The following is a 25,962-nucleotide window of genomic DNA, read 5'->3' as shown; positions in this document are numbered from 1 at the left end:
CATGCAAGTCATGTCTACAAGATTTGGAATCCCCACAGTTGATTCCAAATTCGGTTTTACACCTGAGTATCAAGGTGAAAAAAATCAAAAAGCTCAAAAATCTTTCCGCTGCATCTTTGTCCAGCAGCACCAGAAATTTATTTCCATCATTGTGCATCCACAGCAGGATACCGAGCACGCTCACACTGACAACATATCTGTCAGCATTAGCACCAGTCTGCCTGCCCTCCCATCGCGAGCGCTCGCACAGCGGGCTGGCAGTGAAAGGCAGCATCGAGTCATCACCTCGTCCACCACCCTGCCACCACGTGGATCCAACCACTCAACACAGCAGCGAGACAAATCTCACTTTCTCTCCTACAAGTAGGATATATCCGCCACTAAAGAGTCAAGCTGTTTCAGGCAAGGAGCACGGCAGTGGCTTTCTGGAGAACAACCAGACCACGCAGCCTCCCGAGGTGCTGCCACTTCCCCTGCTGCCTCCAGCCACGCACGCAGGACAGCCTGCGTGGTGGAGCCATTCACCACTGCTGTGAATGGAGTTCCCAAGGCTGTCTTTCAGTGTCATTTAAAAAACAAAACAAAAAAAGAGTAATCAAAAGTTGTCAAATCTCAATGAAGGGTATGAAACTATTTTTCTTTTCTTTCAAGTCATGACTCGCAGAATATCTACCCACTCTTTGTATGGTTGAGTTTAAGACAGAGAAGGCAGATACCGACCAGCAAAGGGAATACTGCAATGCCTTTACCTCACTGTGCCTCTTCTGTTGTTCTGTTACAACTGAATGAAGGGCAGGTTCAGCTCTTGTGCCACCTCAGACCTGCAGTCAAACAGTAACGAACGGGGAAAGGGGAGGAAGAGGACAGGAAAGAATACAAACCTGTGCCACCACGGTCACTTAGCAAACTTAGCCCCTTACCAGAACCTTACCTGTGGGCACCTACCTTTCTGCCTGCCTCCACCAGCACAGAACTCTGAAAAAAAGGTGATTAGACACACCATGCATGACCGCAAATTAAGAAAGACTGTCCTTTAGAAAGCAAGAGGCCCTAGCACAGCTACTTAGCTGTTTGGTTTCTCTTACCTTTCATCCAGTTCCTCTAGTCGGCTCTTCACTGTGTGGGCATTATTCTCCTTGGTAATCTTCTGCAGGAGGTAGAAAGTCTGCTGGAACATCCGTAACAAATACTCCTCAAACTCCATAGGCACGCAGTTCTTAGACATCAGTTCATTGATGCAAGACATAGCCAAGACGCCAAGTCGGCCACGCTCCTGTCCCAACACCGAGTTCTGGCTGCTGCCGTTGACAGAAGACATCTTCCTAACACGAGTGTCGCAGCCGAAGCGAGCAAAGTGGAAAATGGTGGTGAGGAGTGACGGGGTGATACTGGTAGACAAAGGGATCCAGCTGAAGAGGTGTGCCAGGCACTCCAGTGCCAGGGAACAAATATATTCACTTTCCGTGTCAAGGATGGGGATTGGCTGGTTCAATAATTTGGCCGCACTGGGACTCTGCAACAGGCTACTTAACAGGTCACCTAGGGGAAAAAAGCACATCTCTGTTATAAATCAAGGCGATAGCTTCAAAAGGTGAGACTGCAAGCCGTAGCTATAAATCAAAAGCCATCAGAGCCGCTGGCACACAATAGTTAGTGCACAAAGATTTGTCCAAGCTGAACTAGTGATTTTGGTATTCTAGAAATTTCTCCAGTTTTTGTACAGATCTCACATGTCAGCTCAGAGGAGCTGCTGAGAGGGACTGTTTTGAACAAATAAGTTCAAGTGGCAGCTCCTTACTGTCCTTTAGCTTTCCTGAGAAGCACACATGCAGCATTTTGGAAAAGATAATAGTAATGCCAGGGGGTGTATTTTAGGGATTTCTTACAAAATTCATTTCCTTCAAAAGCTTGAGCATCCCTGCTGTAAGCTTGCATTAGTTCTCTGGCACATCCATATTATACTGAAACTTGGCAGAGTTGCTGCTGCTTGCATGTGACAGCTTGTGGATTATAGAAGAGCAGATGTACCGAGTGAGACCAGAAACCTGCTTACAGAGAACAGGGCCTGCCTGTTCCCGGAGTGACCAAAGACCCATGGCAAGCACATGTGAGATCCGTCAGCCTCTGGCCACTTGCAGTGCAAAGGTTTCCTGAGCCAGGTGGGGTTTGAGGAATTCTGTACAGCCTCTGAGGATTTGTCTCCCATGGATTTAGCCAGGCTCCGGCTGAAGCCACGAACACTTCAGATACATAGCATCCTGCTACAACAGTTTCACAGCTTAACTCTATATAGAGTAAGGATGGCTTTTGTTTGAAGCCTGTCAACTCGACTTCTTATACCAAACAGGGAAAAATAATTTTTCCATTCATCTCCTTTCACTTGGTATCTTCTGTCCCAGCTCCTCACTCTCCATTTGAGACTGTACCTTTCTTATATGGAAGAAATTCAGTATCGTCTTTATTCATGCTCCACAAATCTCCATTTCTGTTCTACCCCCTTGATAGAGAAGACCAGGACTGCAGCTGCTATTGAAGATGTGGGTGAGCTTACATCCACGCAGCACCTCAGCAGTTTTTGACTGCTGTTGGTCTGAAGCTCTCGTAAAATGATCTCGTGCAACACTCAGAAGTTAACCCTGGATGCTGAAGGTGAGCTTGGAGCCCACAACTCAGCCTGAGCTCAGCATTGCTCTCCCTGCATTGCGTTTCACTTTGCTAGCCCAGAGTCATGCAGGATCCCCCTGCCGGTCTCCAGTTGTACCTCCTTTCCACCCTTCTGACCACTCTGTGCTGCCAGCAAGCCTCCTCGTCTCTTCACCCAGCCTTTTTGGCAGGTCTCTCAAGTACGTTCGTGTGCACAGCCCCAAGCAGGACCCCACAGGTGACCTCCCCCCTCACTGCGAGGGTTGAGCATTTCCACTTACCTCTCGTCTCCTACCTTCTGCCCAATTAATCGTCGCAGGGACTCCCCTTATGCCCAGTGAGCCTTTGCTTTTGCAAAAGCTTTTAGCGAGAAGCTGCGCTGAAAGCTTTATGAAAATCCAAGCAGATAATGCCAGCCAGACTGCCCTAACTCACCCACTAACTCACAGACTTCCAGACCACACGCTGGAAACCTATTTCTTTTCCCCAGGTTACTCGATGCCCTTCTCTTCCCTGCGTGCAAACAATCTCTTCACCTTTAGAAAACCACAGGCACTCGCTCCATGACTGAATTTAGAGTTCTCCCCCAAAAATCCAGGTAACTTTTTTGAAAGCGAAGTGACCCAACGCCCCTGCAGGACGAACACAGCGGGGATGATTTACAGAGCTATTTCCAAAGGACTCAGAAGCATGCATGATGAACAGGCATGATGAAAATGTCGCCATTTCTCATCAAGATAGATGTCCTACACCACTAAATTCATAACTCCCTGCCATACTTTAGCATTTTTTCCTCCTCCTCTCCAGAAATTTGAGGCATCATGCTCCTTCAGATGAATTAGATAAATTAGATAACCCTGCGCTTAGCCTTGGTATTACAACAGCTGCCGTCGCAGCACTCGCAACGAGACGTGTGCTGCAGCACAAGGGCTGCTTTTAGCATGTTTACAGAAGCAGACATGCTTCTTCCAAAAGGCCTTCCTCCACGAGAACCAAAGATCCTGAGCTGTCAATACACCGGTCACAAAGTGCAAATTAGGACCCTTTAATTCAAAGCAATTGGTCTGAGTATTTTGCACCCAGTTATTTCACTGAAGCTCAGAAGCGGAATTTAAGGTCTATTTTGTACCTGTGCGAACAGGAGATAAACATTTCCAACTGCACTCATATGCCAGGAGAAAAACCTCAAGGGAGAGGGGTTGGGATGGTGCTAGCTTTGCAGAAGCAAACATTTGTGCTACTCATTTGTTTACCATACACGAGTGAAAACGCCTAAGGAAGGGATTCATCAAGTAAAGAGATAAATCACTCAGACAACATTTGGAGGATGGGAGATTATTGCTGAGTAAATTCTCTAATGATCCAATAGCCCAAACGTTTCCCAACACAGAACACAGTTCCTTTGCTTCAGTGGTATACGAAATGAGTTTAATATGGTTTAAGTGCTATTTAAGAACTATGCAAGACTTGTGAGTAACCATTTCACTTCGCTTCCTTTGTTGTGCAGGGAAGCATATTTTTTAAGTTCCTGAAGAGATTCTGGCTCTGACAGAAGATATCAAACATTTATATGGACTTCTGAAGCTTATTTTACTTTTTGGAATACCTTTAATGGCTCCTGAACATAAGAAAAGGAAGGTGGCCTTATCTAAGCTATGGAGGAAACAACAAAAAACTTTAATCATCTGTAAACAGAATACTTTGCATAAATGTGACTCATATGTAAGCAGCATGCATGTAAGAAGATTTGGTGATTTGGTCAGCGTTGATTTCACAAATTCTTACGGGAGAAAAGCAATTAATTCATACAGTGCAGAATTTCATGGCAAGGTGCCACCTTGCCATGTGCTACTGGTTGTATGTCTGGCTTTAAAACCCTGCGTTCTCCTTGCTAGCAACCCCAGCAGTTAAAAATCTTGAAAATACACTGCATGAGTTTGTTCATTCTCATAAAAGAGGGAAGACCCAGAAATAAATGCATCGTAATTCCCAGGTCGAGAATTATAGTCTAAATCCCCATGAGATAAGAGCACAACCGGATGAAAAACTGTCTTGGCACCAGCACCATCCAGCAGCTCACTGAGGAACCAAGAGGACATTTCAGGCAGGCTTCTGCTGAATTTCTTCCCTTGATTTTGCTGCAGTACCCAGTTCTGCAGGCACGGCCTTGAACATGACTGTATCAAACAGCCTTCTGCAGGAACGCACAAGGGCTCACTGAGCGATTCAAGCTGTTTGGTACAAATAGAGCATCATTAGCAGCCACTGAGTCACTTGCTGCCAACTGTGTTATGCTAACATGAGTCAGCTTTTTACCTTGGAAGACACTGATCTTACTCAATGCCACAGCACCACAGCACTGGGGCACTTGCTGGCAGCTCCCACTCCAAGCAGCAGGCTCACTCTTGCCAAGTGATATGCCAGGTTCCGTGTGTTTGTTTTTTTCTTGTTAATATTTTTTTTTTCCTATCTTTTTCTAACTACAGCAGGATTTCCCCCCTAAAAACAAGGTGATACTGCTTTTCGTTTAAGTCTTTGTTTGTTTGTTTGTTTTTTAATGTAAATATCAAAATGTCTTAAGGCTCTAAGGAAAAGAAGCACTTGAAATTCTGGTTCAACCCAGATTTAAATGCGAAATTTTTAACACTAACAAAACATTAACAAACCAAACACTAACATTAACCAACACTTAACAGGGACAGCTGTCTGAAACTAACTAGTACAATCTGGCACAAGAAAGCAATCAACAACTTTCAGTTCACTGCTTAAGGTCCTGCAGACAGATTTAAAGACAAAACAAGGTACCTTAACACCTCGTAACAGAACACACATGATTTGGTATCAGTGTGACCCTGGAGAAAAAAAGTAATGGATCCTCAAGCGTTTCATCTTCTCCCTATGCACAACCAGACACTACAGGTTTCCAGACCATAAGCCTTTCATTTTTCTTTGTTAAAAGAAGACAAAGCCAAGATCAGAGCTTTTAAAGAAAAATGATTTAACTGCATCTTGGTATTTTTTCCTACTTTGTATTTCTGAGAAGGACTAAAAACACCACATGCTGCTGCACAATTCATGGGTGAGCTGAATGTAACAGAGGCACCACAGAAACTGGTACTCATCCAAACTGCCTTCTCACCTGGGGAGACCCTCTGCACTTTCAGGTATCCCTGGTACAGTGGTAACAGGGTAAATGAAACGTGCTCTGAGTACAGGGATACAGAAACACACTCTTTTTCAAAGGTAATACGAATTTAAATTAGTATAGATAAACAGCCATGCAAAAGTCTGAGCAGGAAGGTTTCCCAACACATATATGTCCAAAGCCCTAGGCATTTCTGGTTTAATTTAGAGATGCAGTTTTGCTCCGCTCTGTCTTTTGATATACTTAGAGCTGAAAATCACAGATAACAAATGTGCATCGGGTTTATGGGGCAAGGCTGTGGTACCAGGGAGTTACAAGGGTGGCTGCTGTGAGTGGAGTCCCACAGTTTTAGTTTCTCACTGCTCTAGTCTGTTAGTAATAAGCAATACAAAATATTAATCTCCCTACACTGAGTCTCTTTTGCTCAGGATGGTAACTGGTGAGCCATCTCCCTGTCCTTATCTCAACCCTTGAACACTTTTCCATTGTGTTTTCTCCCCTTCTTCCTTTGAAGAGGGGGAATGAAAGAGTAGTGTAGTGAAGTTTAGCTGCCTACCCATGTGAAACCACCACACAATGCCAACTCACTGATCTATCAGCATTTTAAACTGACCCTTCAGAAAGCTTTTGCCATCTGAGAACAGGGCTGTCCTGAATGAGGCACCATTTGCAAGTGGGGCATCCCCTGCAGTGGAAATTGCTTCTTCAGGTGAAGCTTGCCTTTCTGACCAGAAATTGTTGGACTATGAACAAGTTTAGGAAAAGGTTAAACCATAAGGGAAGGAATCTACTCGATATTGCAAGTTAAAGCGCATGGAAATAATATTATGTAGCTTAAAGACAAGTACTCAGCTTCAGCTGTCCTTACCACTTTCTCCTGAAGTTGGGGATGGTGGTGGAGTGGCAGCAGTAACGCTGTGTTTGTCCCATATGCTCTCCAAAATACCTGGCCAAAGAGATATTTTTCAGAACAGACTGCTAAAAGACAGATTGATCTAACAAACATACTGGAGACAGAGTGCTCCGCTAAAACACATCTTGAGTGCTCCAACAAGGAACATTCCGTACAAGAACTCAGTAAGTTTTTCAGGGTCACTAAGAAAAGACAATCTCAATCCCTTTAAAAAGAGGAGGATGTGTGCAGCTATATATCTACTTTGCTACACAAGCTTCTTTCATAGTCTTCTGACCCAGTCACCCAACAGTAGAGTTGAGCTTTTTAACAGCAGGAGTGGTCCTACGTCACCCACACGTTGCCTCCCTGCACTGTGAACATGCAGGCTTGCTATCATAGGGACAGTGAAGGAAGACAATTGCTTCAGGGCTGCAAGCCCGCCAACTCGTACCTGTGAGGAGCCCAAGCACTGTTTGCACCTGGTCCAGGAGCAGCTTGCGTAACTCTTCCTTCCGGGCTACGCTAAGATCCTCTCGCGGACATGCCAGTTCTTCTGAAGTTGTTTTCAACATTATCAGCCCCAGAGGAGTGGTCACAGGAGACTGAATTAACTGAGAGGAAAAGGCATGAAAGCAACACGTGATAACATTCTGCAGAACTGTCAGATCACAGAAAGGAGATCAGTAATTGTATTGGCTGTTTACAAGCAAGTATCAGTTCCCCTGGTTTGTAGCAGTGCATGTTGAGGGAAGAGAACTGCAAGTATTGGATTTCCTGAGACATTAATCTATGTTGCAACAGTTCAAGCACCATGGGAATCCTTGGGGTTTCGAGAGAGCTTTCATAATGCCGTTGCACACATTCTCTGTTCCAGCATGTTTACCAGTAACAGTTTGTTCCCCTTGTTTACTGCCTTCCGCTGACATCATCACTTCTCAGAATTGCCTCAGCACCCGGGAGTTCACCACGTAACAGGGCTGCTGCTGAAGCCACGCTCAGACTGGGAGCCTGCACCATCAGCCAAACAGTTCCCCCCTATCCCCCTCCCCCCAAAAAAAGTTCTTTCCAATTGCAGACAGACAAATGCAGCCAGTACTGGATGGCAACAGAACGCAGGTAAGGGATGTAACCTCTCCTTGCATTTGCATCACATCTCATTCTGGAAATCACATTTACCCTAAAAAGAATGATTTCCACCATGTACATGATGCACAGGAATAGGACCAGAGAAAGCAGTGATTTTCGCCTTCATTAGGCACTGGGACATTACCGACAGACTCAAGTGGGAAAAAGTTTTATTTTCAGCTGGAAGACACTGCTGTTCTCTTGACCTGAAACATCCGAGTGATTTATGCACTACTCCCTCTAGAAGAAAAAAAAAAATCTAAAGCCAATCACAATTATTGCAAGTAATCCCTGAAGTCATAAATTAAACAATGCAGGCTGACTTCAGCTCACTGGCCCACCAGACCAGAGACAAACTGACTTAACATTGCCCAGGCTACACAGTTTGGTGAGATATGCTGGGAAAAAAAAAGCCATCTATAAGCTCTTAGTCTAGATGTACATCACTCTGGCCTTCAGAAAGGAAGCACGATGGCACAGGAGCAGACAGCTAAAGGAAGTTAAACATACAGCTTGTTAGTGAATTAAAAGATGACTTAACATCTCCTCTCATAATATTTTCTGACAAAGCCAGGAAGTCTGGCAAAACCAGGCCCTGGCACTTCAGTAATGTTAGATTTTGTACCTCTAAAGCAGCAGCATTAGAATTACTGTTTCTGCATAATGACAGCACAATAGACCAAGTTACTTTTCTTCTCCATTTCCCTAATGGCTCAATAAAACTTTTAGAAACTACTTAGAGGACTGCGATACCAATTTACTGCTACAGAATCTAATAATTGCTTCAAATGATCTCGGAAGAAGAAAGGACTTGTGCAACTCTCAAGTCTATCTAGCACAGGAGCAGAGTGTTTTGCTTTTGCTCTTCACTATTTTGGGATCCTGCAGTTGAGTATTAGTGCTTTTCTTCCCATTCCTCTCAACGTTTTTGGAAGGCCTCTGATACAGAAATTAATTTATAGCAATGCTTCCCTCAGAAGCTGAGTCTACAAGGAGAGGCTTAAAGAAAAATTGATACCCGAAGTGGGCTTGCAAGCACCTAAGATAGCCTCCAAATGGCTAGAAGAGCAAGTAGAAGCTCAGAGAGCATTTCAATTGCAGATCCAGATAAAACCAAGGCCAAAATTGTAAATGTAGACAGTTGTCTTAAATTACTTATTGTCAGACTGACAATTCAGGAAAAAATTGCAGTGTGCTGCACTACATGATTACAGAGCTATTTGAAAAGAGATTACTCCAGTAAGTAACAAGCTCGGTTTGCCAAGTCTGCATTTTTTTCCCCCAAATTTTGCAATTAATACTAGATCCATTTGTCTTAACAAAAACTCCTGACACTTTGGGACCTTGATTTATTTCAATAATTGCCTTGTAGTTTGTTTGTGGGCATAGCCGCATTCAAATCATGTAATTATATCAGCAGAAAAACGTGGAGCAGCACCTCAGTTTAGGCTCAGCCTCTACGCCAATTATGAAGGATTTGGGGAGAACTGGAAACCAAGCACTCAAACCCAAAGAGGAGGGTAGCACCCGCCTGGCTGGGCTCCAGCAGTAGGGAGCTGTTCATCTGATCCAAATTTCACTGTGAAGAGGCTGCATGTCAAACAAATATTGTTCAAACTAGCAGCACTGTCTCAGCCAGGGCCCTCAAACACACCTCTCCTCTCAAACACCCCAGCAGCATTCAGTTAGTGCCTTCACATGATGAGGTGCCAAAGCTTTTCAGGGTAATTTGGTTAATAGAATTAAGTAAAAAAAATCTCTAACAGCTCCATTCAGAAACTTCACTTTCAACATAACACTAGAAAGATGAATAATACATAGGAAGCCATGGGCCACTTGAAAATTAAAGGGAAAGGAATCAGAGAAGGAACTTTGCTTTTCATGCAAGTATTTAATCTTCAAGGGAAGTCACTATTCAAGGAAACAAATTACGGCCCTCTGTGAAAAGTTTTACCTTTAGAAGCTTCTTACCTGCAAGATGTTAGTGAAGAAGTCATGGTAGAACATGGGCCAGTCCTGTCGGCCGATATCCACGATGACTTTGCAGAGCTTGTTCCTGATGAAGTAAGGCAGAGTTTTGTGGTGAGCTAGCAGGAGTTTGGGCAGGCAGCTGCGGATCTCCATTTTGTCTTGAGATGGGACCCCAAGCCACATCTTATTGATCAGGTTCTGGAAAAGAAACAGACCTCCACAGTGAGCCCACCTGAAACATGCTGATCTCGCATGCTTCACCAAAATTAAGCAGTTAGGTGTCTGAGTAGGAGAACCTTAAAAGGCTACAGCCTTCAGAGCCATCCGTGTCCCTCACTGACCAAGCACGGGCCATAAATGGGCAGACCTGCAGATCAGCAAGCCAGCAGATATTAGCAGATTAAGCAGAAGATGGTTCTTTTGTTCCAGCTCTGACACACAGCTTCGCTCTCTGGGCAAAAAAAGCTGAAATTTCAGATGCTGGGACTGCCCTCAGCCCTAACCCTGGCACCTCCAGCAACACAACCATGAGTGTGTGTGAACACACGAGAGTGTCTAGGCACAACTACAGCAGCTTCGCCGAGGCCACGGACCCAGTTCCACTAACTTGGAATAAGTTTTGCTACCTGATGGGGGACTTGGGCAAACGAAGCCCGTGATAGCTCAGGCTAAAGAGCAAAACTCACTGAGCTCACCCCTCTAAGCCACACAGTGTACAGGAGAAAGCTCCAACAAGGAAATAAGAGCCCAGACCCACCACAGCACTATCAGATTCACCCCTCCAACATGAGATGTTCACAAAAGTCTCAGTGCCCTTTCAAAGGGCAAAGCACAGCCTTATATGAGGTAGAATAAAAAAAAGGGAAGCAGGTTTGGCTTTAGATGTCTCTGGTGCCACGCAGGTCTGAGGAAGGTCACCTCTCGAAAGGACTTTGCAGAGACGGGGCATCACTTTACCAGAAAGCTTTTAGGCCACTTAAAAACCGGGCAAAATCCCTAAGAAGGCAGAATTGCAAATTGCTTTCCTGCCACGCTACAATCCCATTTAGGGACTCTGGAGCATTAGTAGCTGAGCCTCGAAGGATAACTTATGTAGGAGGCCTGCTCCAGGGGCGCTGCCTGCAGCCATCTGCAGCCATATAGCCTGGAAAATCCAGCGCCAGGAAATACTGTGCGGTGCTTTGCTGGGGGAAATAGAAGGCTGGGCTTGTGGTCAAAGCAGATTTAGTTCACAAAACTGTACAGAGGTACCACTTCAGAGTGTAGAGGGGCAGGTTTATGTGTGTATATATCTATATGCCTTCTATATGGCACATACACCAAGTGTCTCAGAGGTTACTTTCTCCTCCCCTACAGGAGATGTGGAAATACTACTTAAAAGCCAGCAGTGACCCAACCAAATGTGAGTTCCTCACTGCTAGTCCACAACGAGAATTTCTGAAGTGCCCATAAAACTGGAAGATGCTTCAGTGTTAATATCCATCCCTTACTGCCCACAGAATTTGTCCACTCAGCTGGCCTGAACACGGCCGCTTTCTCCACCTGGGAAACGTCCTGGGGAAGGCATTGTCTTTTCCAAAACCAAGCAGAAACTATTCACCCAGAAGGGGGCCAGGAAGTTTTTATTCCAGATATGCTGTGGACTTTCTAGACATTCTTGAAAATACAGCGTCCTCCAGAAGTTTGGGGATGAGCCTTGTGTTCGTAAACATGGCTTTACTGACAATCAGCACAGTCCCAAAGGCTATGACGAAGGCTCAGGCGCAGACTGACCCAGGACTAGCCGAACGCAGTGCCACAGCAGTTAACTTTGGAAATTCCAGCTTCTCAGTGGAGAGATCCTAATCTCTCAGCTGAGCTGTGAACTCACTTCCCTCAGTTTACACACGCACAGTGATTCCTTTGTTCTGCTTAGTTCTGGGCACAATTATTTTCAGTACTACTTTACCCCCCTCTGCCTCTGCCCTAGAGCACCAGAGGCTCAGTAATCAAATGTTTTCCTCTTCATGAAAATCAATTTAATTATTGCAGGCTGCTGCGGTTTGACATCCAGCCCCAGAGCAGGGAACAACTCCCGTATCGTTTCTGTCACGAACACCCCTTTAGGAGAGGAAGGATCGCCCAATGGTCTTAGGACATGGCAGATTAAGTTTGCAGCCCCACTTCAGGCTCCCTCCCTTTGCAGCCCCAGATAAATAAACAGAGCTTTGTGAGTCAAGAAGTCAACAACAACACGGAGACATCATTTGTCAAAAGAACTATGAAGAACAGAGTTGTTTGCTCTATCCATAAAGTGGCCCAGTGCAAAGGGTATAAACACTCCTTGAGTTCAGAGCAAGGCTCGGACTGCTGATCCAGCCCAGAACAGAGTGCAGAGGCAAAAAAAAAAAAAAAACAAAAAAAGACCAAATTGAGGCATGACATTGACCAAGCCCCAGGACATCAGCAGGGAAAGACACTGCATGGCTCGCTGAGATATCAGCTGATAAAACAAAGCTTTCACAGAATAATTTAGTTTCTTCAGTAGCTATACAGATCAATATTCAGGCTTTTAGCCATTAACTTTGTTCCCTTTATAAGCAGGTAACAAGTGGGATGCGGTCTTGTAAGAGCAACCTTCCCTCTACAACTAGCACATAAGCTTGTGGGATGCAATTCAGAAAAGAACATCAGAAAAATAGATGTCAAAAATAAAAGAAACTTTGTTTTCCCTCTTAGCATTACAGTTTGCAGCAGCTAGTAGGAGGTAATCATACACATATTTCTGACCATAAAAAGAGTATAAAAGCAATAGCACTCTTAAAAGCTTTGTGCAGAAAACTCAAGCAGCCTCTGAAACTGCAGGCAATTTGTACTGAGAGATGCCAGGAAGTTAATTCTTCAATTTGTGTACAAAGATTCATATTCTCCTACCCTAAGCCTGCCATTAAATAACCTCTTTAGGAGAGAGCAATAAAAGCAAGCTTTATCACTGTACTTATTAGGGTTGCCTTTTCAGACAAACATTTTCAAATAAAATCGATTGCCATATAAAACTGCATCAGACACGGAAAATGCACCATGCAGGCAACAATATCCATTTTACCTCAAACACGGTCAAACTGTACATCATCACGTAGTCATTTCTTGTACTTGACAGGAAATAGAGGCAGAATCTCCAGGCTCCTATCTGCTGGGCAAAATTATTTAAAAGCTCCTCTGAAAAAAAAAAAGTATTAAAAATACATTAAAGCCCAATCTGTAAACAGATTCGTAACAACCTATGTATAGCACACCGAGCTTAGAAGATACCCCATATTCGGAGCAACTCAAACAACCAGGGGAGGGGGGGAAAAAATCATCCTCAAAAGCATTAAAACCAAACTAACAACAGGCTTTCATGAAAACAAAATAGGTATGGCAAAAATTGTGTACTCTGAAATAAGTGCTACACCAGACTCATAGCTGAGTATTAAGACAAGCTACACAAAAAATCATTTGCAAGCATGACTATTCCAAGTGTAAGAGCCCAATGTTGGAATACCAGGTCCCTGTGAAAGACTGCAAGCATTTCAGAACACATACAGCATTGGGAAACGCTCGTTTCAATGCAATTGCTCTGAGAGACATTGATTTTTTTGCAAGTCAGCATAAAAAAAACCTCTCTGAACACTCAGATGCAGGATATGGTGGTAATCTCAAATCAAGTGACTACGCACCCAACGTGGCACAAGGAAAAGCTGCAAGGGCTGTGCTCTCCAGGCTAACCAAGTGTAAGTCATAACCAGCGAGTTCCTTCCCTGCAACTTGACCAGGAGAGCAGGGGGATGCTGAAGATTTTTTTACCTTTCCCACAGCTCTGCCATTTCAGCTTCTAAGCAAGAAAAATTTTAGGGAAAGCTAAAAAAAAAAAAAAATTAAGATGAGGTTGTGCTTTAATAAATGCAACAAATCCAAAAAGCTCCTGAAAAAATGAAGGGACTGAAAAACTACTCCACAAATCCCAGTTATCAGTGCCGCACACAGGTCTGACCTCCTTTTCGACTCATCCCTTGTGCTGCCGGGAGCACAGCAAGGGTATTTGCTATACACCTAAATTTGGGCTAAATGAAAAGGCACGACAGAGTCTTTCTAGCACTGCATGTGATCACCACAACAGGGAAAAAAAAAAAAAAAAAAAGACACTTTGCTAGTTGCTTATTCTTTATTCTTCCAGGTTTCTGGAAGAAATCTTTCATGCTGATCACAGACTTGGCACTGAAGTTACAGAAATGGCAGAAGCCTGAGAAGAAAAGCAAACAGCCTACTTCTGCCCATTAAATACAGCTGCAAGAAGCTAATCTAGAGCACCTGTAAGATCTCTGCTGGTTTTCAGAAGGACATATTTAATAACACTAACCAAAATGAAACCTCACTGTTTATTCCCACTTGTCATTTCACATTAATTAGGACATTCTTCTGCTTTCCCTTCTTAGGGCAGTACAGATCTGAAATCCATGCTCCATCTCTAGGCAGAAGGTAGACATTTCCCAAGACGAGCAGTCTAACAATGTGCAGGCAGAGAAAAGCTAACATCTTTCTCCCATCCTCGCCAAGTCACCACTTGGATAAAGGAGCTGCACCTCCGTGCTTACAGAAACAGAGGGTTACTGATGTATTAATTATCTGTAGGACTTGCCACAGCAACTCCAAGACCCAAACTATCATGTTCATACCTCAGCAGGAGAGGCTGAGATGCCAGTTCTGTACCAGGCAGAGCACTTTTGTCTGCTGTGTTTAACAACCACCCAGTGTCCTCTGCTGAGGTCTGCAGGCAGCAGAAAGCCCACAGGACCAGCCCCTAAAAGCAGCTTGCACTCACCTATCTCACGTTTCCGCTCATTCGTTGTGCAGTTGTGGAAAAACTCTGTCATTAAACTCTCCAACGCCCGTAGCGAGGCCTCTTCAGATGCCTGGGGACAGCACAGAAAGAAAGGAGTTAAAGCAAATTTCCACTTTGAATCGTGCTCCCTTCTGTGCACAGCTGACTTCCACGGAAGGCAGCGTGTGGAGGTCGGCATCAGTCACCACGCAGAAGTACTCAAAAACTAAGCAGGTAGAAGGCAAAACTGTCTGGAATTGAACCTGCTCACTGCAGCGAGAGCCAAGGAGCAACAATTCCCCCAAAGGCAGCAAATTCGAGTCAAGGTGCTTTCAGCCTGAGCCCGTTCCCATTTCTGACTCGGTGCCATGCTGCCTCCTCCAACACCAAAGGTGCCACGGAAGAAGCAGCAGCAGCTTGAAAGCTGAAGGAATTCCCGGCGCTTGGAGAAGTGACACACAAGGATTCAGAGGTTTAATTAAAGCACAACATTCCCCCACCCCCAAATTTACTTTTTGGAAACATTCAGTTATAGCTCTGTACGTATAAGCCCTAAAAAAAAGGCATTAGTACACAGCAGCCGCAGGGTTACTGGGGCTCTGTGACTCTCTGGAGCTGAGATAATTTTATCCTAGTGCCATCCCCACGCCGAGGTCAGCCTCTCTACCTGCACTCCCCTTCCCTGCCGATGAGGGAAGTGCCTGCTTAGAGGAGAGCCCGGCACAGCACAGCAGTGCTCTTAGTCATTCCCCTAAGGTTTGCAGCTCACGCTGTCAATAATAAATGCACAGAAACAATGCAAACCAGGAAAGAAAACTGAAAGTTCTGCCTCTACGAGTGAAAACAAACACAAAACGATGACTGGCAGCCTTCTGCGCAGAGCCAGGCTGGGGAGAGCTGGGCAAGCGAGGCCACTTGCGGGCACAGAGCCACTGCCAGCTCCCATCCCCAGGGAGCACCGCAGCAGGAGCATCTCCTCTCCTCTCCTAAGCACCAGCAAGCCAGGACACCAGCACGGGCCCCACCAAGGGATGCTCTGTGGGACGCTGCTTTTTCGATTACCTAGCAGAGGAATGCTGAGCTTCAGCCTCTTCGTGCCTCCCCACCCCTTTTTCTCCTGTTAAGTCCGCCTCTAGAGAGCAAAGACTATTTTAGAAAGAAAAAAAAGTATTCTGTTAGCAGGCAATTGGCTTAAAATAGCCCACAATCAAATCAAAGCCACTTTGTCAACTTAAGCAAGATCAAGCACCCATTATCACTTCCTTAATCCATTTACCCGCAGTCCCTGGCAGCGCAGGCTTCACCTTGCAGCTGGCCCTGGCTCCCTTCTGCCCAGCTAACAGCAGCCCCGCGGTAAGAGCTTGATTTTAAGAACTCCACTTGACCCGTTCCCACGATGTTAGGATGCAGCCACGCTGCCTTTCCCATGCATTTCTGTCCTGGATGCTTCACCTTGCTGCAAACCCCTTCCTAACCTACTCACTCCCAATGAGACCAGAACACGTGAACCCAGTGTTTTAGCAAATCCCCAGACTTTGCTTCTTTGCTGCTCAGCACAGACCAAATCTCACCAGCAGTTCCAGATGCCGAACACCCAAAAAGGCATTTCCAGCCTTTGGCCACATCAGTCTGATGCAGCCAAACTGCTCCATGGGAGGACAGCTCTCTGTCCCGTCCCTCCATGACCCAGATCACCTCAATTCACCGAGAGGCGTTAGCTCCGTGCACAGGGATGTTAGGGCTCCATTGGGTTAGCACCATTAATTCAATCCATCTTTCGGAAGAGTAGTTGAGATAAAACCACTTTTTTTCCGGGTAGAGAAGTTGCAGGCTTCCCAAAAACATCAAACACCTGACAGATCCCCCGCTGCCTCCAAACTACCTCAGCACAGAGGTTTTGAAGAGGGCTGAGGCTGCTCCCAGGAACACCCTTCCCCTTCTGTATGAGCAGCACCATCACCATACTCAAAACATCAAAAGCACAAAGGGAACAGCACCAGGCTAGCAGCACGGGTGGATTGCCTGTGGATTGTTCCGTCCCTGGACAAACGCTTGCTCTGGAGGGTTTTGCCCAAGCCGAGAGCTGCAGCCCCTGACTTTCCCTTTTGGCAAGGGACAGGCAGAGGTAGAAGTCACCCAGCCGGCCTCTCCAAACAGGACTTCATGCAAGAAGCCCAGGCTGGCCAGAAGCCAGCTCGGGCAGCAAGCAGCAGCGTGACCTCCCCGACTGTTTCACTCTCCCATTCGACTTCTCCCGGCTGCTCTGGAGGTTTTGCCACAGGCAGGTGGAGCACCACAAACCACCCGAGGCAATCAGAGCCTTGCCCACACCGGGCTCTGCAAACACCAAAGCCCTCCTGGCTCCCCAGGTGCCAACTGCTGGGCACCCCGCTCTTACCAGTGGCGGAGAGCATCACTCTGAGCTTCTGCATGCCTTTTGGGCACCCCTCAGGTGAACCATTCCTGGGGCAGGCGGTAGTTATCTGTCTTTCAGGCGAAGGCTGTGATAACTAGGTCATCCTGAGAAGGAGGACACGCTGCTGCAGGGCTGCAGAGGCAAGGAGACCTGCTCGGAGGCTGCACCTCGGTGTTATCGCTCCCGCCGTTTGCTTTCTTCGAGGACTCGGTGTTTACTCTGTACTGAAGGACAAAGGAGCAGGAAGGCGCACCAGGATCTGGGGGAGAAGTGCCGAAGGCTCCCGATCCTGAGCAGCACAGACACGTGGATGACTGCAGGAGCTGGGACAGTCAGGGTGAGACCGAACCCCGCCGGCAGTCAGAGCCGTCAGCACTCAGTTCAGCTGCTGTTTGGTCTGAAGTTCAGCCATTTGGGTCATAGAGAATTTTAAAAATTAAGTGTTTTCAAGGATAGATGCAGTCTGGACCATCACTTGCAAAATTTGCCATAGGGTTTCTGGGCAAGGGCTGGCTGCATGCATCACCTGCGTGAGGCACTACAAAATATTCAGCTGTTAGAGCAGAAAGACTTCCTGCTTGTTTTCCGAAGGTTTCATTCCCCCTTTCCCCACCAAGGCCTGGTGTCTGCAGCCTAGTTGAAGAAGTGCCATTTACTCTCCTCCATCAACCATCTGAGAGAAACCCCACGCATTTCTCTAACTCCTGTGTGCAGAGCAAGCCTTGTGAGCTTTTTTTTTTTTTTACCACAAAAAACTTCTCCATTCACTAAAAGCAGCCAAGGTTGGCTTTCACGAGTCACCATCCACAGTCACTCCCCTGCTTCCAACTCCTTCCAGCAGGGACAGTCAGGCCGCTACGTGCAGCATCTCCACTGCTGTCTTCGGCCAATGCTCCAGCCAGCAGTGTTGCAACCAGCTGGGTGCCTGAGGTGTTGGCACATGGAAGAAAGCAAACGCACCTCTTCCTAGATGGCCACGGATGTCCACACTCCATAATTTGACCCTGGAAATCGCCCACCCTCAGAGGAAGTGCCCCGTGTGACCGGGATCAGGCTGGGAGCTCACACACCCATCCCATCCCATCCCTGCTTTGGTCTCACCACGTTTGTTAAGGGTGTTTCACTAGCTTATCGAGCGAGAGGTGTGTGGCTGCTTACTCAGCCCGTTTATCTATCAGCTCCAACCTTTAACAGACATCTCATACCCTCAGAAAGATGGATTCACAGCTGAGAACGCAGCTTCCTCTTTGGGCAGAAATTGCAAGGTTTGCTATCAAGTGCTTGCACGTTTCAAGAGCTTCTCTGTCAACCAAAGCACCAAAAAAGAGAAAGGTATAACAAAACCAGCCGGCTTCAGAGCTATCGTAAAATCGCGTTTGGAGATGTAAGAGCCATTAACTGATTTCTCTTACAGAAAAGACATTCCCCTCTTACAAAAGATCATTCTGGAAAACAGGAAAGTGCTTATAAAGCTATTTAAATGAAAACTCTTTTGGAGAAAAAAATTAGAGTAGATTTGCCTTTTTTTTTTTTTTTTTTTCATTTTACATTCTCTTAAGACTGAACCTCCGAAGCAAGACAGTCATATGCTCCAAACAGCTCCAACGCATCAGCCTCAGTGGCCGTGCCCGGCTGTCACATTTTACTTTCATAAATAAATGCTTTTAAAAAGGAAAGCGATTATTTCTGGTAGCAGAAAGCCCTTCTCTAATGCTTTGCCATAAAAACCCAAGCTGTTAACCTTTTAATGGCTGCTATTAACAGCTCAGCTGAGCATTGATCATACAAATGATGCTCTAAATACAGCATCCCAGGCAGAGGATAACTGTAAAAAGGGCTGGTTTTTGTTTTAATGCGTTTGGAAATGGGTATCACTAAACCAAAATTAAGGTAATCCCTCTACGAGGGCTTTGGTTGTTTGCTAAGATGTTAATTGAGGCTGCACCATTCCGCAGGTGACTCCAGCTGATCTTCGGGCAGCCCTGGACCAGCCTCCTTGGATGCTGAAGGGGGATTTTGCTGCACGCAACCCTGACTTCCTATGGTTTCGAACCTCCTTTTATACCCCCTTCCTACCAGCAGCAGCACGAGACGCAGCCCACCACAGCTCAGCCTCCTGCTGCTTATCGAGGTTTGGATCTTAGCACGTTTCAGGCACTCAGCTAGAAGGAGCACCAGCTACGTCTGCTTCTCGTGCTGGTACCAGCTCGTCCAGGAGGGGAGGGACTGCAAGAAAGCATTTAGGAAAAACCCTACCTCTGGTTTGAAGTGTTCCCAGCAGGAATTTCCATCGTGCCACCAGTAAGCCAGGGGGTAAGGTTAAAAGAAAGCACAGACCCACCACAACAGCAACTGCCGGTGTAACAAAATTCATTAATTCCCTGTCTTTGCTGCCTCCAAGTGACCCTGCCCCATCCCCTCCCACCTGGGAGCCTCCTGCTTCCAACTCGGTGCAGTTACTCACTGGCATGGCTCTATGTATACACACACAAACACTCTAGCTGGTTTTTCTTCCTTTTATCCATATTATTTAGCGTTGTAAATCATTTTTAAGCACGCAGTGGAAGCTGTGGAATGTAATTACACACTTCAAACACCTGTGCACGTGTCCTAACATAGTTATTTAGGCTCTGACTTCACCAATTATTGGGGTGGCTTCCGGAACCCCTCCCTGCCCAAACCCTAACCTAAGGTGACAATGAGCAGCTGCAGCTCCTAATTACAGCCCCAGAAGATGGCGGGGTCACCCCGAGCCTGGTGTGGCTCACAGCAGCCTTCCTTCTGCTGCCGTCAGCAAAGCGCAGCCGTTGTCGCTGCTGCAGCCATCCCTCAGAGCAGCTTCGAGCCACTCCACGCCGCCAAGCTCATGAAAGAACCGAAGCGGGGTGTTATTTTTAGCAACAAAAATCAGAATTCTGGAGTGCTTAAAAAAAAAAAAAAAAAAGCTGTGTGATACCCAACACATCTTCTGGAAAGGCTGAACGCACGCTTCGCAGAGGCAGAGCTCCGCGTTACTTAAATACTTGCTGCTTTTAATCATTTCCAGCTAACAGCTTTACAAGTCTGGGTTTTCACATGCATTCCAAGGGTCTCGGTAACAGCATTACGAGGCTCACCCTGAAGTCTTCAAACACAAAGCAGCGCACAGCCCATCACGTACGTGCTCCCCTGCAGTACGTTGCTGATGATATCAGCCGTGCTCTGTCTTTACTCTCAGTTTCCTCGTTGCATTTCAGACATGTTTTTGTGGTTTAATGAACAGAAACTAGGCTCGGCTTCACTCTGCGCTCTGAGAACAGCTCGGGCTCCTGGTGCCTTTTCGAGAGATTTTCCGGCTGCAGAACACAACCCGGTCGCCTGGCCCACTCGTTTCAGGAGCCGCCAGTCCAGCGGCTCACTGACGAGATGCTGATTTTGCAAACTTTTCTCTTATCCCACAGTTTAGGCCAGAGATCTACAACAGATGTCAGGAATTACTCTGCTATCTAAAGGCAACCAACAGGAGCGAGGCAAGGCAGCAAACGCACCACGCTGCACGCAGTCCCTGTGCCGTGATGGAGCTGCTGTCCTGCACGACAGCTGCCTCTACGGCTCCTCAGCTGAGAAATGCCAGATTACACTTCAGGAATCAATGTAAACATCAGCTGGGGACTAAAAATGCTCATAGGCTGAAGGCTGCTGCGCAGAGCGGGCTACGGAGAGGCAGCAGCAATAAGCTGATTCCTCGAACAGGATAAAGAGATCATCTTACCTGTAAACACCGCCTGGTACACGAGTAATCAGGCACCTTTTAGAATACCTACGGGCTCACGTTTCTTAAATCTTCTTCTACAGGCAGGTTCGGTTAACCAGGCTGCAGGTTTTAAGGCTGAGCTTTGATTAGCAGGCTCAAGTGGCCAAATCAGCTCCCTCCTAAACTGGAGGCTCTTCACGGTGAGAGTCAACCCCGGGGAAGCGCGTCCTCCAAGGAGCATTTAGCACTGGCTCAGCTCTTCACAAAAGGTGCTCGGTAACGCATGGAAACGCAGCAGGCATAAAGCATTAAAATTCGACGCCTACAAATTCTTTTAGAAACCTACCAGATGAATAAAACAAGCGCAGCAACCTGGCAAAAGCACAGGCAGATTCAGCCGTGGCACCGGCACAAGCCCCGCCGTGGAGCACCTCTACTTCGGGCACCACCAGAGGAACAGGGCCCGGCGTCCCGCGTGCCCTCCAGGCTGCACGGGGCCGGCCACACGCTGCTTTATGGCTGCTGGAGCTCCACACGGTGCTTGGGATCTCCCTGGTTGCCTCCCAGTGTACACCAGCAGCTTAAACCCCTTATAACAAAGCCCAGCACCCCCTGCCTGCAGGGCACAGGCTCATGGTGGTGGCATCAGGACCCATCAGGGCTCCCCGTGCCAGCCCGCGATGCCACAGAGGACAGGAGGGCCCTGCCCGTCCTCATGGGGCCAGGCTCCTGTGGGACTGCTCAAGGCGATGGCCACGGGGTGCAGGTCACTTCCCTCTTCTCCAGGGAGGGGAATCCAGGCCTGAGCAAACAGCCCCGAGGGCTGCCCAGCCAAACGCAACCGGCTCTCGCGTTTTGAGGTAGCGCTCGTCTGGGGATCTCCAGCATTTTATCTGGGGTAAGCTGGGTGTTAACAAGGCAGGTGGGGAACAGCCCTCAAGGCTGCACGATTTCAGACAGAAGTATATCGGGGCTGGAGAGCACGCCAGGAAGAAATCAAAAACTGCAGTGTTAAGGAAACTGCGCACACCTCGCTCAAATGGGCTGTGACAAACAGCAGCAGCAGCATTTTTTAAGATGAATTTAGGAAGGATCCCACAAAGCACAGCTTTCTGAGTTGAAATCCGTCTAAAACAAGCACCAATTGTCAAGTTTTAACGGAGTCTTCCTACAAAGAGCAGTGTGAATGCACTTACAGATGGGCATTTGATACATCAAAAGCTTTCTTCCTTGTGACTCACTCAAACGTGGTGGCTCCTTTGACCAGGGAGGAGGAGACTGGAGAAGAGTTCAGATGCGATAGGAGCAGTAACCCTGGCACCCCGCATATCAGCGCTGAGCTGTCCAAGAAGCATTAACAGATTTTCCAAAACACTTCTCGAATACTTCACTGCCGGCAGGACCATGAAAGCGAACCCCTATTTATCTGAGCCTGCAGGCAGCTCAGTGACAGGGGCCAAACACCCAATGCAGCCGTTTGCAATCCGACCTTTAGGAGTCTCTGGAAGCGAGCACGTCTGCAGAGATGGAAATTGAAAGTACTACAGCAAGCAAAGGAGAAAGTGAATGTAAGAAGCCGAGGATTATTCAGCAGGTTTCTTACCATGGCACTCCTATTCATCGGCAGCTCCCTCTACACAAAGGGAGCCCCTGCTGAGATTCTGACTGCGCCGAAAAATCCCCTTACCTTGGTGAAAAACTCTCCCAGCACAGACAAAGGGACATCAAAGCAAGGTTTGTGCTACAGAGAGCTCGGGACAAGGATTATACCTTGCCCAATGCTACAGCAGCCAGACCTGCTTTCCAGGGAGGTGGTCGCTGTACACAAAGGCACGATGTTTTATAAGACCCCGCTGAAGAACAGAAAAACCCGCAGTACTGCAAATTTAATTCCTGGCAAGAGCGTTAGAACTTGTGTCGGGCACTTAAGAGCATTTATGGAACTGATGCGGGTAAGGCCATGGGAATAACTCTGCAGGACTTCGTTTGAACGTTTCCAAAGAATAGCACATTGAGACAAAACATCTCCTCCGCTGAAAGGCAAACAAGATGTTGCTATCGATAACGCTTCTGCGCTTCGGGGTGTTTCACACCAGCCGCCTGCTCCTCGCCCTCACATCTCCTGGGCTCTGGGGAAATGCTGCAGGAAGCCTCCGGGGGAGTTCTCAGGGCTGTGCCCCTCGGCACAGGGGGCTCGGGTCAGCGTGACCTGGCTCACGGGAAGCAAGAAGCAGCAGCCCAAACTCTGCAGCAAGCTGCTGCAAAGCAGCCTCTTCCTCCCGCACCTTTTCCCCATCGAGAGCAAACCATTTCTCCTGGCGTCCCGGCTGTCCTTGCAGCTCCTTGCATCGCCTTCTTCTTCCCTTGCTTTGTGTTGGCACAGAGAAAGCCCAGCAGCAGTGCATGGTTCAGCCTTCTGCCCCATACCGACACCGGTACGTGGAGGGGGACAGTGGCGAGGCAGGACAGCATCACCCAGGCACAACACAGGATTTTCAGACAAAATTATCTCCCATAAGACAAAAAAAAAATCATCTAGAAGGCAACGTCCCCTGCCTTCAACACTGACTTCAGCATCCTGGCTCCTTTTCGCAAAAAAAGGGGGAAAAAAGGAAATATGACAACCCCTCTCCGAAAGAAATTCATGCTGCCATTAAAGCTGTAATAAAATATTAAATCAAACCGCTAAAAATAGACACAGGCGTGCAGACCCAGCTACGAAACTTGGAGGTGCTGAACCAAATACAAGATGATTCGGAGCACAAATGCAGCGCGTTGGAAAACTAAAATAAATGCAACTCTGGGCAGGATTCCCCCAGGAGAGGGATCACGGAAGATTGGGGATTAACGAATTTACCATGTTGCTAAAAGACTCGGAAACAGGTATAGTGAAAGTTTTCTCTGCTGTCTGTAAGTAGGAATCACGAACTGTTACAGAAAGCTGTACGATGTGTGCGTGTCAGGGGAAGGTTGGAAAAAGCCCTGCCTCACAGCAGAAACACCTCCCCTAGGCTTTAGGTGCTCGTGTGCAAGATAATCTGTATGGGAAAACGGGAGTTGCTTCTTCCCTCTATCAAACCATTAATATTTGTGCTTGGATGGAAGGAGCAGACCTGTACAGAGCGGGAGGCAGATGCTGCACGCTCCACCTCCACAAATGATGTTCTACTTGGGACAAATGAAGCTGGCAGAGGCCTCGCTTCTCTCACAGGAGTAGAGGACTGCCACGGGAACACCTGGGATGCAGGAAGGCAGCAGCGACCCAAAGGCAAATATAGGAATATAGGTGCTGCCAGGGAGCTGACTGGCACAGGACAAGGGTTCGGAGGGATTTTAGGACGCATTATGTGACCAGCCAGTCATCAGATACAAAAGCTCCTTGGCATTTTTTCTCCTATTTTGCACACAGCAATGGCAGATCCTTCCTCCCGAGCTAACAGGCACCACCTAACGATGGGCGTTAAACTCATCTGATGGACCTCGAGGCTCCACAACGTTGCCTAAATACCTTTTAGCCTCACTGGAGGCCGTAGAGCTTACCCAGGCCTTCGAAACACGGCGTGTGTAATGCACCACTCACAGATGCTCACACGTAACCATCCTACCGAGACAAAGCCAAGGGGGAAGCCCCCTTCCCAGCTGCACTGGAGACCAGCCTTGCCACTGCAAACCCAGTTCTGATTCCTCTTTCTTTTAGCTCTGCCAGAGCTGAGTTAAACCCAGGTTTGCCAACGATGCCCCAGCACCACCAGCAAGCCCCGCAGTGTGCCGTGCTGCCTCCTGCAGCCACGGAGGCTTTGCTGCAGAGATGGTAATGCCCGCGAACCACTTCGTGGATTTAAGTCTTAGCTCTCGTCTCAGGATTTAATAAAACGAGGATAATGCTCCAGAGGGGCAGAAAAAGTGACGTGACTTGCAGGCCGAAAAAGGAAGCCAGATGTTCGAGCTGAGGCGAGGACTTACCAGTTCCTATTCTCTCATTTCCCCGCACGGCACGGCGAGTCAGAACGCTTTCTGAAAAGATTTACTTTTCTTTTTCAGCTGTGCACTAAGGAGATACCAGGAGGCGGCCAGAACCTCAGGCTGCCACACCAGGGGCCCGGTGCTGATGCTGACGGTGGCAGGATGGGAGCTGAGCGGGGGAGGCCCCGCTCCATCTCCTCTCCACCTCGCAGGCCTCCCCGCGGTGCAGAGGCGACCTCGCCAAGCACCAGCGCTTCCTGCCTGCTGCAGCGCTCTGCAGCCTCACCGGGTTCCTCTCCATCTCCTCCTGGAGGCTGTCCCCAGGGTTTGCCAGCTTCCCAGCCAGGCAGCAGCAGCCCAAGCTCCAGCTGCAGGCAGCGGGGCCACCGACAGGGGCTCGGTTCAGCCAGCCCCCGGGCCACCAGCTCAGCAGCGCACAAAAAACGTGGGCTGCTCGGGTAACTCAGCAGCAAGCTCCCTGGAAACCACCTGCAGCTCGCCAGCCCCCTGGCTGGATATCCAGCACTCCAGGCATCCCGGACTCCCCAGCACGTGGAAGGTTTAACCACCACCGTGGGCTCTTCAGAGGAAGCTTTAAGCGTAAGAAATGACAGCGCTCACTGCTAAAAAAAAAAAACAAAAAAAAAAACAAGCTGATAACGGGGGGGGCTCCAAAATCAAAGCCGGGATGCTGCCGGGAAAAACTTCGAAGGAGCCGAGCTGCCCACGCCCGCTGCCTCCTCCCAGCTCTGCGGAGTTATATTTGCCTCACGCAGAACAGGGACCCGGTTTTTTTTGGGCCGGCTGCTGCTGCTCGTGGTGGACGCTTCCCGTTTCGCTGCGCACACCCGAGGCCTGCTGACAACAGGAAAGAAGAGCGCCCGGCTTCGTAGCTAGCACCAGCGGCTTCCCGTGCCATTTTAAAGCCCCTACACCTCTCAAAACAGCCTTTCTGGGATAGAAACCTTACTCCTAAGATACTCTTCTAGCTGCTGGCACGACACAAGTCCCAGCTACACAAAGAGAACATTCTCCAGGAGGTCAGTGCCTGCCTCACAGCCCCCCGGGGAGCTGAGGAGGCACCTGGAGGGTGGCTGCTGGGCTCTGGGCATCACCACGGCTCCTTGAGCCTCCCCTTGGGGTACCGGGAACAGAAAAAGAGTGAAAGGATCAGAGGTGAAACAACCGCATGGCTTCTTGGGATGCAAAACACGAGTGTTGATGACTTGGT

General features: G+C 47.7%; 1 protein-coding gene across 2 annotated transcripts in view; it reads right to left on the bottom strand.

The window, feature by feature from the left end:
- Nucleotides 1-25,962, bottom strand: part of XPO6 (exportin 6) — a 52,495-nt gene that overhangs the window by 24,593 nt on the left and 1,940 nt on the right. For both annotated transcript variants that reach the window (XM_032197464.1, XM_032197465.1), the window contains exons 2-7: nt 14,620-14,710; nt 12,865-12,977; nt 9,780-9,977; nt 7,135-7,294; nt 6,657-6,734; nt 1,086-1,539 (exon numbers count right to left, since the gene is read on the bottom strand). In XM_032197464.1, the coding sequence (XP_032053355.1) occupies nt 1,086-1,539; nt 6,657-6,734; nt 7,135-7,294; nt 9,780-9,977; nt 12,865-12,977; nt 14,620-14,710 (1,094 nt within the window). The remainder of the gene's footprint in view (nt 1-1,085; nt 1,540-6,656; nt 6,735-7,134; nt 7,295-9,779; nt 9,978-12,864; nt 12,978-14,619; nt 14,711-25,962) is intronic.

Source organism: Aythya fuligula, chromosome 15, assembly GCF_009819795.1.
Source record: "Aythya fuligula isolate bAytFul2 chromosome 15, bAytFul2.pri, whole genome shotgun sequence".
In the NCBI taxonomy this organism is placed as follows: Eukaryota; Metazoa; Chordata; class Aves; order Anseriformes; family Anatidae; genus Aythya; species Aythya fuligula.
The sequence above is the reverse complement of the archived record's forward strand: the minus strand, read 5'-3'. Positions and strand labels throughout refer to the sequence as shown.